This window comes from Vipera berus, assembly GCF_964194415.1.
Source record: "Vipera berus genome assembly, chromosome: 14".
NCBI lineage: Eukaryota > Metazoa > Chordata > Lepidosauria > Squamata > Viperidae > Vipera > Vipera berus.
In genome coordinates this window covers 6,140,442-6,154,431 of record NC_138217.1, presented here as the reverse complement: position 1 = coordinate 6,154,431, position 13,990 = coordinate 6,140,442, and the positions used below count along the sequence as shown (strand labels likewise).

At 45.1% G+C, this 13,990-nt stretch overlaps 1 protein-coding gene across 7 annotated transcripts in view; it reads right to left on the bottom strand.

Annotated features, from left to right (window-relative positions):
• The window catches only part of SFSWAP (splicing factor SWAP), a 98,856-nt gene extending 97,351 nt beyond the window's left edge, over positions 1-1,505 (bottom strand). Inside the window, exon 1 of one of the 7 annotated variants that reach the window (XR_014027914.1) lies at positions 1,169-1,505. Coding sequence is in view for 3 of the 7 variants with exons in the window: in XM_081339122.1 (XP_081195248.1) it covers positions 1,169-1,458 (290 nt within the window). In the remaining 4 variants the exon portion in view is untranslated. The remainder of the gene's footprint in view (positions 1-1,168) is intronic. The other 6 variants (XR_014027915.1, XR_014027916.1, XR_014027917.1 and 3 more) reach the window with 6 other exon arrangements.
• Positions 1,506-13,990: the final 12,485 nt, after the last annotated feature.

The window sequence follows — 13,990 nt, the reverse complement described above, 5'->3', positions numbered from 1 at the left end:
AGGCCATTACAGGTATTTAATATGTTACACCTATAGATTAGGAGATTTATGTGGAAGTACTCATTTAGGGCATCCGAAAGCAGCCAAGGATGCTGGATGGGGATTGTAGTTCAGCACATCCAAAAAACAGCAAAGGACAAGGAAGGGAGATGTAGTCCAGCCTGTCTGAAATCAGGCAGGAAAGACAGATGGGGATGGGAGATGTAATCCAGCCTGTCTGAAATCAGCCAGGGAAGAACAGATAGGGATGGGAGATGTAGTCCAGCCTGTCTGGAATCAGGCAGGAAAGACAGATGGGGATGGGAGATGTAGTCCAGCCTGTCTGAAATCAGCCAGGGAAGAACAGATGGGGATGGGAGATGTAGTCCAGCCTGTCTGGAATCAGGCAGGAAAGACAGATGGGGATGGGAGATGTAGTCCAGCCTGTCTGGAATCAGCTAGGGAAGAACAGATGGGGATGGGGATTGTAGTTCAGCATATCCAAAAAAAAAACAGCAAAGGACAGGGATGGGAGTTGTAGTCCAGCCTGTCTGGAATCAGCTAGGGAAGAACAGATGGGGATGGGGATTGTAGTTCAGCATATCCAGAAAACCAGCAAAGGGCAGGGATGGGAGTTGTAGTCCAGCCTGTCTGGAATCAGCTAGGGAAGAACAGATGGGGATGAGGGTTGTACTTCAGCACATCCAGAAAAACAGCAAAGGACAGGGATGGGAGTTGTAGTCCAGCCTGTCTGAAATCAGCCAGGGAAGACAGATGGGGATGGGAGTCATAGTCCAACCAGGGAAATCCGCCAGGGAACAGATGGGAGTTGTAGTCCGGCCTGTCTGAAATCAGCCAGAGCCGCTGGGCAAAGACGGGAGCTGTCAGCCAGTCTTGTGAAAGCAGCCAAGGAAACCAGACAAGAGATACGGGGACTGCAGTCCAGCCCTGGCAGGAGGAGGAGGAGGAGGAGGAGGCAGAGACCAGAGGGCCGCCTTTCCTCGCCTGGGCCCTGCCCTCCCGCGTCCTGCTTGGCAGAGGATCACCGGCGGCCCCCCCCACCTTTCCACCCTCCCCCCACCCGGGAGAACCGCCCCAAGGAGGGCGAGGACCGTCAGAAGGAGGAGGAGGAGGAGAAGCAGCACAACGACAGCAGCGATAGTCGGGCGGGGGGTTGCTGGGCACCGACCTATCGATCATGATGGAGGCGTCGCCCATCCAGGGGATCAGGTGGCGGCCTTGCTCCTGCTTCAGCGCCTTCTCGTCGTCGCGGAACAGCTTGCAGGCGTAGCCGAAGACCAGCAGCTCCACGCGGCCTCCCACGACGACGACGCCGCCGCCGCCGCCGCCTTCGCCGCCGCTCCCGCTCGGGCCGCCGGCCGAGGCCGCCGCTGACGGGAGAGGTCCCGCCGAGCCCAGCGTCCGCCCGGCAGGCGCCGCCGCCGCGGCCTCCGCCCCGCTCGGCCGCCCGGCGTACATGGCCCGAAGAAGTCGCCGCTGGAGAACCGGAGGAGAAGGAAGAGCCGCCTCACCGCCACCCCGCGTCCGGCAGTCGCCGCTGCGGCCTCCCTGACGCCGCCATCGGCCGCGAGAAAATGGCCGACGGAGCCCACTTCCGGTCCGAGGCGGCGGGGGGGGGGGAGGAAGAACGCCCGGAAGTGTTTCGCGGACCGCAGGCTCGAAAAACCTTCTCGGCCGATTCGTCACGAGCTGAGGCGGTTTGGGGAAAAAAAACAAAAATAAAAAAAGTCCGAACGGCGCGCCAAGCGTTCGAGGAAGGGCGAGGCAAAGGAGGGTGGGTGGGCTTTCTTACAGAGACGAAGATGGGAATTAATTTAAAGTTAAAAAAAGTACGCTGCGGAGAGTGGCGGCGAAAGTGCGATCCCGAATAGGAAGTCCCAGGAGGAGCGAGGAAATGAAGGGGGCGGGGTTTCAGTGAAGGGAGGGGGAGGAGGAGCATCAAAGGATTTTGCAATCAGATTAAGATTTGCAGATTGTATGATAGATAGATAGATGATAGATAGATGATAGATAGATAGATAGATAGATAGATAGATAGATAGATAGATAGATAGATAGATAGATAGATAGATAGATAGATAGATAGATAGATAGATGATAGATAGATGGATAGATAGATGGATAGATAGATGGATGGATAGATGATATAGACAGACAGACTGATAGATAGATAGGTAGATGATAGATAGATAATGGATGGATATAGACACACAGATATGATAGATGGATAGATCGATATAGACAGACATATAGAAATGGATGGATGGATGATGGATAGATGTAGACAGACAAATATGATAGATAGATAGATAGATAGATAGATAGATAGATAGATAGATAGATGATAGATATAGACAGACAGACAGATAGATAGATAGGTAGATGATTGATAGATAGATAATGGATGGATATAGACACACAGATATGATAGATGGATAGATCGATATAGACAGACATAGAAATGGATGGATGGATGATGGATAGATGTAGACAGACAAATATGATAGATAGATAGATAGATGATGGACGGATATAGACAGATATGATTTAGATAGATAGATCAATAGATATAAGAGATAGATAGATAGATAGATAGATAGATAGATAGATAGATAGATAGATAGATAGATAGATAGATATAGACAGACATGATTTAGATGGATAGATTGATAGATATAGACAGATAGATACATAGATATAGATAGATAGATAGATGATGGATGGATATAGACAGATATGATGGTTGGATAGATCGATATAGACAGACATATGATAGAGATGGATTGATGGATGATGGATAGATATAGACATATGACTTAGATGGATAGATTGATAGATATAGACAGAGATAGATAGATAGATAGATAGATAGATAGATAGATAGATACCGGTAGATAGATAGATAGATAGATAGATAGATAGATAGATAGATAGATAGATAGATAGATAGATGATGGATATAGACAGATATGATTTAGATGGATTGATAGATATAGACAGAGATAGATAGATAGATAGATAGATAGATAGATAGATAGATAGATAGATAGATAGATAGATAGATAGATGATGGATGGATATAGACAGATATGATAGCTGGATGGATAGATCGATAGATATAGACAGACATGATAGAGATGGGTGGATGGATGGATGATGGATGGATAGATATTGACAGACAAATATGATAGAGAGATAAATAGAATAGATGGATGATGGATGGATAGATATAGAGAGACAGACACAGAGATAGATTGAGATAGATAACCTTTATTATCATTTTTTACTGTGGGCACAATGGCACACATTAAAAATGAAATGTAGTTGCTTGCTCTTATTTTGATGATGATGATGATGATGATGATGATGATGATGATGATGATTGCTGTTATTATTATTGATCCTCGCAGTCAGCCAGATGTTCAGACAGGATTTGGCATTTTTGTCTAGCTATCGAGTCCTTACCAAGGACCTGGGATAGGCAGATGTGGATGTTTGAATTGATGGTGTTACAGATCTCATCACAGGATGGAAGCTGTTTGCAATTGACTGATGGCGAATTTGTCAATGCCGATGGTGTTCAAGGGGTGCTCCAGTTGTTTTCGGATTGCACCCAAGGCGCCTATTACTATTGGTGCTCCCCTTGCTTGCCTTTGCCACAGTCTTTCTATTTGTAGGTCTTTGTATTTTGTTATCTTCTGCAGTTTTTCTCTTCTATTCTGCTGTCCCCAGGTACTGCCACATCCACTATCCAGACTTTTTTCTCTTTCTTATGTGGCAAGCGCTTGTCTGTTTGAATTCTAAAGTCCCAGAGCAATTTAACTCTTTCTTCTTCTTCTTCATCATCATCATGTTTATTATGCTTATTATTTGCTAAAAAAAAACTGGAAGTCAATCCTTTTATTTCTTACCACCCCCCATTTACCCTGCACTTTTCCCCCTTCCTTTTCCCTTCCCCATTTTCCCACTATTTTCATTTTCTTTTGTATTTTATATCCTGATAAACTTAATAAAAGTTTTCAAAACCAGAAAAGAGTTGCAGATTCTATTTATAGCATTATTATATTTAGGGCAGCAGTGACTAATGCCCCCAACTGTGGTCATAAGTTGAGGACTACTATAACAATATGCCCTACCCACTCACACCTTCATTATAAAGGTGCTATCTTTGCTTTAAAGCAGTGATTCTCAATCTCTGGGGCTTTCAACACTTGTAGACTTCAACTCCCATAATTCCCAGCCATGCGGACTTCAAGTCCTAGAACTTCCTGTTATACTTGATCTCACTGAGCCTTTGAGGTCTGTGACATGTTGACAAAACAGTGCAAGCCTAATTTGCTTTGAAAGAGTTACTTTTGCCCAGAATCTGGTAAATTCTGAGGGATTCTGGAATCAATCCTGTTCTAGGCCTATCAAATATATATATACTTATGGAACAAAACATACAGCTATAGATGGATCGGGACGCGGTGGCTCAGTGGGTTAGGACGCTGAGCTTGTCGATCAGAAGGTCGGCAGTTTGGCGGGTTAAATCCTGAGTGCTGCATAACAGAGTGAGCGCCTGTTACTCGTCCCAGCTTCTGCCAACCTAGCAGTTCGAAAGCACGTCAAAATGCAAGTAGAAAAATAGGGACCACTCCGGTGGGAAGGTAACAGCGTTCCGTGTGCCTTTGGCGTCTAGTCATGCCGGCCACATGACCACGGAGACGTCCTCGGACAAGCGCTGGCTCTTCGGCTTTGAAACGGAGATGAGCACTGGCCCCTAGAGTTGGAAACGACTAGCACGCATGTGCGGGGGAACCTTTACCTTTATAGATGGATATAAAATTCCTTCCTTGCATTTAGTGGACTGGACTCGCACTTAAAAGCTGCTTCTTGGTGGAACGATTGTAGGCTTAGGCGATTTGCAAATATTGGCACTCAAACTCTGCATCTAATGCCACTTTGCATTTTCAAAGCCTGCCAAAGCACAATGTTGACTTAGGTATAAATTTCCATTTAGCCTTGTATGCTTTTTTTGTGTGTGCCTTTTGTCCTCTGCTGAATTGTTTTCCCACCTGCTTTGGAAAAAGGGAAAAAAGGAAAAGGCTGTTTGGCGGAAGAGCAGGATAAATTCTACCTCATCACCTAGTTGAAATAAATAGAATTGGTTGAATCACTGCAACTTTATACCACATTGGTGAAGCCACACTTGAAATACTGCGTCCTGTTCTGGTAGCCATGATACAAAAAAAGATGTTGAGACTCTACGAAAAGTGCAGAGAAGAGCAACAATGAAAATTTGGGATCTGGAGGATAAAACATACGAAGAACAGATGCAGGAGATCAACCCTGACTGCTCTTTAGAAGGCCAGATCCTGAAGTTGAAACTCAAAGACTTTGGCCACCTAACGAGAAGAAAGGACTCACTGGAGAAGAGCCTAATGCTGGGAAAGGTTGAGGGCAAGAGAAGAAGGGGACGACAGAGAAGGAGGTGGCTGGATGGAGTCACTGAAGCAGTAGGCGTGAGCTTAAATGGACTCCAGAAGATGGTAGAGGACAGGAAGGTGTGGAGGAACGTTGTCCATAGGGTCGCGATGAGTCGGACACGACTTTGCAGCTAACAACAACAAAAAGTTTAATGAAAAGAAGGACTTGGGGTGACATGTTAGCAGTCTTCCAGTACTTGAGGGGCTGTCACAGAGAAGAGGAGGTTGACCTATTCTCTAAAGCACAAGAGGTAATGGATGGAAAGTCATCAGAGTGATCCAACCCAGAAGCAAAGAGAAATTTCCCGACAGTGTGAAAAATTAACCAGTGGAATGGCTTGCCTCCAGAAGTTGTAGGTGCTCCATCACTGGAGGCTTTTAAGAAGAGACTGGACAGCCATTTGTCCAAAATGGTATAGGGTTTCTCTCTGTATTTGAGATTTTCCCAACTCTTTATTTTCACACATACCCCCTTTCTCCCTTTCAATCCTGCCTTCTCTTCCTCCCTTGGCTATTTGGCCAGCTAACTATTTAAAGCAGGAAGATGCACAATGCAATTCACCAGCACAGCCCCAGAGTGTCACCTCCGTAGGTCAAACAAGGAAATGTGATTTCTTTGAGCTACATCTGAACTATTCCCCTCCTGAGGTTGCTGAATTGTATTCTCTGCATTCTTCTAGAGACTGTTGTTGTTAGCTGCGAAGTCATGTCTGACCCATCGCGACCCCATGGACAACATTCCTCCAGGCCTTCCTGTCCTCTACCATCTTCTGGAGTCCATTTAAGCTCACGCCTCCTGCTTCAGTGACTCCATCCAGCCACCTCATTCTCTGTCGTCCCCTTCTTCTCTTGACCTCAACCTTTCCCAGCATGAGGCTCTCCTCCAGTGAGTCCTTCCTTCTGATTAGGTGGCCAAAGTATTTGAATTTTAGCTTCAGGATCTGACTTTCTAAAGAGCAGTCAGGGTTGATCTTAAATAGAAGCCTATTTAACTTTTAGAGACTAGGGACATAGAAAGAAGCAACCTGTGAAAAGCCATGGTTTAAATATTGTACTAAACCACTTTTCTTTTTGGACAAGCAGAATGAAAACCACCAGTGTAAATAGGATAATGATGATGATAATGATAATGATAATGATGATGATGATAATAATAATAATAATAATAATAATAATAATGCCTTGAGAAGGACTCAAAAGGTGGATGAAAATACTAAATAAAGTCTTAACATCTGGCTGACTGCGCAATTAACCAAAATAGCTGTTACCTATTGGGCCATCTCTTGAATACTATGAAATATAGAACAATAAAAGGCTGTGTGTGCTACAAAATGGAATAAAAGGCACAATGAAAAGAAAATGCAGATCATATTTCTGTGTCACCCCAGCAATTTACCCCAATCAGATATGATAATCACTTACGCAGTTCTCACTTGGGCTCTTTTGTTCAGATAAAGGCCATATTATATGTAATTTTGAGGTTTGGACCGCACACGCTAAATTAGGCACTAGAAAAACCTTTAATTGTCCCACAGCCTTGCCATATTTCTGGAGTTTTATGGCTGTTGGGAATAGAATCACTTTCACCTAATCTCCGAAGTTTTCCCTTTGATCATCCAAGTTTTAATTCTCTCTCTCTCTCTCTCTCCAGCCCACAATTATTAAGAAGATAGTATAGGATCAGCTAAACCTGTTAGGAAGAAATACTAATCTTTTGGTTCCTATTTATTAATAATCATATTTATAAGGCCGCCCATCTTACGCAATGCAGCCTTGGGCAGCCTAGGATGGGGCTTTTCAACCTTTCCACCCATTGTACCACTTTTAGGATATGGCAACATCTTAGTTCCACAGTCACCTAGCAAGGTGTCAAAAACTTGATGACCTCCCCCCAAAAAAGGAAAAAAGTGATGAAGTGACTGTTCAAAGTTACAATGGCCCTGAAAAAAGTGCCCCCCAAGCCACAGCTGAGCAAGACACCTGCCTGCCCGCCTGGCGGCGCTCTTCCTCCTGTCCGAGGTTTTCATTGTTGTGAGCATTTCTGTTGAGGATTGGCAGTGGGGGTGGGGTGGGGGGGTGTTTGGTTTTTATTCTCCCCGTCTGCTGGGTGGTTGCAGCAGGGTTTGGTCACTTCACATGACCCTGGGACACTGTGACCATCATAAATATGAACCAGTTGCCAAGCATCTGCATGTAAATCACAAGACCCTGGAGATGCTGCAACATTCCAACTGATCGGCGCTTCTTCTGGGCTCAGCAGAAGCTCCAGGATCAGCGCTGAGCTCCAGCTGGATCCTGGGGCTTCCGCTGAGCCCTGTCAGCCCTGCAGCTCCAGCCGTCTCTCACTCAGGCTTGTGCGGTGCTGCCACCGGTTCAGCTCATTCCCCTCCCCCACTACCACTTTTCTAGGGTGGTTGCGTACCACCTGCCAGGTGCCAATGTACCACAGGTGGTACCCATACCACTGGTTGAAAAGCCCTGGCCTAGGAAACAACCATACAAACAATTTTTAATGGCATTCAAAAGCACTTTCAATTAGGCGTTTGACCTCATCTGTCGCTCCTTGTTTGTTCATTCATCCATTCACTCATTCTGCAAATCTTAGGTGGGCTGTTCATCTTAACCAAACAATTCCAGACAGTTAACAAGGCACACGATCAGAGGCACGCCTATCGAAAGATCAATAAAAAGCACCGGTTAACTACCATCCTGCCTGCATTTGTAAGGGCTTGCAAACTGACGTGTGCAAAGTTTGCAGAAAAAAAAAAGAAAAATGTAAAAATTGCTATCGAGTTTTGTACTGAATTTGTTGACAATACCTTCTCCTCTTTGGTGTTCCTTTGTTTGACAATGAACGGCGCGCCAAAGACATTATTTCTGTATAAATAAAAGCATAAAACGCTTGTTTCATAATTATATTATACCCCCCCCACCCTCCCTGCCCTCTCTGTTCGAGTTTTGTCTTTCGGCTCTCTTATGACTGCAGTTGCTATGGAAACATTTGAGCTTCGTGCCAACCTCCCCCTCTGCCCGTTTTAAACTCAGAATTTCGGCTTCCGATGAGCGAGCAAAGGATGGCGTTTATGAAGTCCATCAAGCCGAGACACAAACTCTGTCCCTGTGATTTTGTGTGCACGTGCATAGTTGCAATAATAATATTTTGCCTCGCATGTTCTTTGCCTACCCTGAAAGGCAATTAAACAAGACAATCGTTCATCTTAAAAGAAGAGCCAAACCCAAGACAACAATAATAATAATAATAAAAAATGCAATGCCTCTAAGAAACATTGTAAGTTTTAGAAACATTGTAACAAAGGTTTCCTGCTTGAGCGGGGGCGGGTTGGACTAGAAGACCTCTAAGGTCCCTTCCAACTCTGGTACAGGTAGTCCTCCTCTTACAATCACAATGATGCCCAACATTTCTGTTTTTTAAGTCAGACATTTGTTAAGTGAATTTTGTCCCATTTTGCGACCTTTCTTGCCATGATTGCTGCAGTGGATAAGTTGGTAACATGGCTGTTAAGTGGGTCTGGCTTCCCCATTGACTTGGCTTGTCGGGAAGTTCACAGAAGGGGACCCGGTGACCTTGGGACACAGCAACCGTCATAAATACGAGTCAGTTGCCAAGTGTCAGAATTTTGTTCACATGACCCTGGGGATGCTGCAGCCATCGCGAGTGTGAAAAACAGTCATGAGTTACATTTTTCTGTCCTGTTTTCAGAGAGAGAGAGAGAGGGAAATCTAAGTTATATTTCATACTTATCAATAATCTCTGGTTTACTATTCAGTTCATGACTCTAATATGTTTGGGTTGACGGTACTTTGCCATCCATCTGATCACATGCATCCATAGCTTTGCTCATCAGATTGTAAGTCATCCATTTGCTAATATGGTTAAAAGCACAAGGGTGCGTTCCTAGCGGGATTCCAAATTAAATCTTCTCCCAGACCCTTGGCATTGCCAGCTGTTCAGAATCAATCCTACCCCGGCAATCGTATTTTTCTAGCCTGTCTCTCAAATCCATTAAGAATAACAGCTCCTGAACAATAAAACAAGTTTCCTTCCATTCATTAAGGAGAGTGAATCTGTGGCATACGCTATGGGCCCGATATAACTCTCTGGAGAGTTCGGCGCCAAGCAATTACTCAACTCGCTAATTAACTGACCAAATAATATAATTCCTGTCTGTTTTGTCATTGTCATTTTGCCAGACCCTAAAGGAGCAGAGTTGGTCCCTTTCCATTATTATCTCATGTCTCATAAAACACTCGTGTAATTGAGCCAGGTTAGAATTTTAGCGAATAAAACATGGTGGCAGAGCGAGAGAGACAGACAGACAGACAGACAGAGACAGACAGAGAGACAGAGATAGAGACACACAGAAAGGCAGAGAGAGCGAGAGAGAGACAGAGAGACAGAGAGACAGAGAGAGGAAGAGGAGGAGGAGGAGGAAGAAGAGGAGGAGGAGGAAGAGGAAATAAACAGAGAGGGAGGGAGGAAAAAGGGAAGAAGAGAGAGAAAGCAGAAAGAAGGAAAGAAGGAAGATAATTAAAAGTAGTTATAAAACGCTGCTTCATACACGTTGATGTAGCTTTCAAGGGAAAGGTAGCTTAACTAGAAATACAGCATTTTTCAATAGGTGAAAAGATAAATTACTATGTTCCTGGTTGTTTGGAGGCCTAACTCCCAATAGATAGCATCTAATCTCTCCTGCTTTTCTTTCCAGCGTACATCCTCTTTAACAGAGCATACGATCATTCAAGAATTAACTTTTTTTTTTAAAAAAGAACATAAACAAAACCATAATGTCAGCTCCTGATCTAACGAGGACATTTGTTTTTCAGCTTTATGAAAAATTCCTTTCATTGAGCCACCACCAATGCAGTGGTGGGATTCAGCCGGTTCGCAACACTTCAGCAGAACCAGTAACTAATTTTTTGTTGCCCAGGCCCAGAATGGACTTCCAGAAGCAGCATCTGGACAGAGAACTGGTCATTCACCTATCTGAATCCCACCACTGCACCAACGATTTATCAACGCAAGCCACGAGACCTCACGTAGAAGGACAATCTGCGGCTTCCACTAGGTGGGCTGGCAAGTCTTCCTTGGGGGCAAAATCCACTGCTGACATCTTACTCTCCAAAATGTCCTCAGGCCTTTTGAGATATACAGAAGCCAGGCTGGATATTTCCTGCCATTGTGCACCTCCCAAAATGCCAGTTTAAGATCGAACTCAGGATCCCCTGGAACAGTAAAGAAGAACTGGGTCTTCTCCATCTTGACCAGGGGTCTTCAAACTGGGCCCTTTGATGACTTGTGGACTTCAGCTCCCAGAATTCCTCAGCTAGTGTGCCTGGCTGAGGAAATCTGGGAGTTGACGTCCACAAGTCATCAAAGGGCCAAGTTTGAAGACCCCTGATGTCGACCCATCAAGATTGCAATTCTGCTCTCCAAGGTGCTGAAGCCCGACTGCCTCCAGCACCTTGGAGAGCAGAATGCAATCCAGATGTTTATTTTTTTTATTTTAATTCCATTTATATCCCGCCCTTCTCCGAAGACTCAGGGCGGCTTACAAGCTTAGCAGTAGCCTTCATTCTATGTATATGCCTGCTTGTTAGGGCTTTCACACACACCTCAAGCGGCATTATTACAAAGTCAGCTTATTGCCCCCAACAATTGAGCCCAAAATTTCTGTTGCTAAGCGAGACTGTCATTAAGTGAAGTTTGCTATTGTATCCTTTTGTTTGTTCTCTAATCCATGTGCAGGTCTTTCTCTCCTGTCTCATGGTGCCGAGCTTGTGTCTTTCCATGGCTCTTTAAGCCGTTCACATCTGCCAACCCGCATTGGACCAGTCTGGAAGATTATAGTTTATTCCTTCCACATGTCAATGCAACCTCAAAAAATGGCCTTCATTCCTGGAGGCCCTAAGACAACTCTTAAAACCTAGGACTTTTGAAAACCAACACCTTGACTCAGTTTTGGATCTGCAGAAATCCATAAAGATCCACAGAGACCAACTGCAGGATCCTCTTTACCCTGGATATAACAAATTAGCAGCATTCCTAAAAACACCCTGAGCTGTTAGGGAATGTTAATTACATTCATTGCATGAATAAGTGGATCCGTTGCTCAGTGCCAGCATGGACGCAGCCTGAGTGCCTGAGTCTGCAGAGATTTGTTTGCCCTTAAAAAACATTTAAAAATAAAAATAAAAAAAGTCAGGAACCACTGTTTTCCTTTGATCCTCTGCTTTCGTTTCTGTATTTTTTTTATTGTCACCATCCTTCCCGGCTGACAGATCTTCCAGAGCTTTGCTGCAGCCAGACCAAACAATTATGATGACATTGAATGCCTCATTATCAGGTTGAAAAACATGACAAAATGATAAAGGGAACCGAATATTTAGGAGGACACCGAGATGGGCTGTCTTTTGGTCACTCCGCAGCTGATGCTCCTCTCCATTTTTGGGTGTGGGGGGGGGCGCGGGGAGGAAGGGAAGGGCAGAATGATCAAAGAGATCTTCCAGGCAGGAAATGAGAGAGAGGGTGATGGAAATGAACGTCGTCGAGGTCATCAAAATAGGAAAGTCCTTTTACTCCATTGTGGTGTGCTTGCTTGGAAAAGGTTTCGACAAGTGAATAATGGCCGCAGCATTCCCCCCCCAAGGCCCCCCCTCCCCTAATGCCTGCAGAGAAATCCTGACGAGGCAAATGGAGAGATGACAACTTCCAATGAATTTGTGGCGGGTTAATTGCTCTGGGTCGCCTTGCAAACTGGGCAAAGTGTGATGATGCACCAGAAGCATCATTTATTTATTTATAAAATTTATTGGCTGCCCATCTTACCTCTGGGCAGCTGAAAAGGTAAAGGTAAAGGTTCCCCCGCACATGCGTGCTAGTCGTTTCCGACTCTAGGGGCCATTGCTCATCTCTGTTTCAAAGCCGAAGAGCCAGCGCTTGTCCGAGGACGTCTCCGTGGTCATGTGGCCGGCATGACTAGACGCCAAAGGCGCACGGAACGCTGTTACCTCCCCGCCGTAGTGGTCCCTATTTTTCTACTTGCATTTTTATGTGCTTTCGAACTGCTAGGTTGGCAGAAGCTGGGATGAGTAACAGGCGCTCACTCTGTTATGCGGCACTCGGGATTCGACCCGCCAAACTGCCGACCTTCTGATCAACAGGCTCAGCATCCTAACCCACTGAGCCACCGCGTCCCTTATTTTGATGAATTGGAGAGGGCTAAAAGAAGCCCCCGAAAGAATACAGAATAACAGAATTGGAAGAGGGACCTGGGAGGTCTTCTAGTCCAACCCCCTGGTCAAGCAGGAGACCCTATACAATTCTGGACAAGTGGTTGTCCAATTTCTTAAAACCTCAGGAAGCTCTATCTATCTATCTATCTATCTATCTATCTATCTATCTATCTGTCTGTCTGTCTGTCTGTCTGTCTGTCTGTCTGTCTATATCTATCTATCTATCTATCTATCTATCTATCTATCTATCTATCTATCTATCTATCTATCTATCTATCTTCTGATCGACAAGCTCAGCATCCTAACCCACTGAGCCACCGCGTCCCTCTGGGCAGATTACAGTCGCATAAAAACTGAAACGTCCAAAGTCAAAAACTGTGCTGTCCCGCTCTCTCTCTTGCTCTCTCTCTCTCTCTCTCTCTCACACACACACACACACTTAATTGCGGTTTAGTGGCTTTATTAAAATTCTCTAGCAACTCCCTTCACCAAAAACCCTTACGTGTTCTCCTTACAGCTATCCAAGAAGGGAAAACCTGTACGAATCCCGATACGGTCCTTGTGATGTGGGTTATCCTAGAAACATTGAACAAAGGACACAGGTAGTCCTTGACTTACAACAGCTTGTTTAGTGACCGGTGGAAGTTACCATGGCACTGGAAAAAAAGGGACTTAGGATCATTTTTCACCCTTAGGGCCATTGCCACATCCCCAGGGTCACATGATCAAAATTCAGACACTTGGCAACTGGCTCATATTTATGATAGTTGCAGTGTCCGGGGTCATGACAATAAAGGTTATCTCATATTATCTTATCTCATCTCACCTCGCTTCACCTCGTTTCGTCTCGTCTTGTCTGTCTTATGTTATCCTATCTTATCATCTTATCTTGTCTTGTCGTTTTGTCTTGCCTTGCCTTGCCTTAACCCTAATCTTAGTTTTATCTTATCATCTCCCTTTGTGATCCCCTGACAAGCAAAGCCAATGGGCAAGCCAGATTCACTTAACAACCATGTTACTAACCTGAACAGCTACAACAGGGGTGTCAAACTCAATTTCATTGAGGGCTGCATCAGCATTGTGGTTGCCCTCAGGGGGCCAGGTGGGTGTGGCCAGGGTGGGCGTGGCCTACTGGGTGGGCGTGGCTAGAGTGCATACGGCCTGCTGGGTGGGCGTGGCCAGCTCTACCTCATTTGCATCAAGGGTGCTTATGGGGTCCCGGGCAGGAGTGGGACAGATCTGAGGGTCTCTGGCAGGAGGAGGGTCTC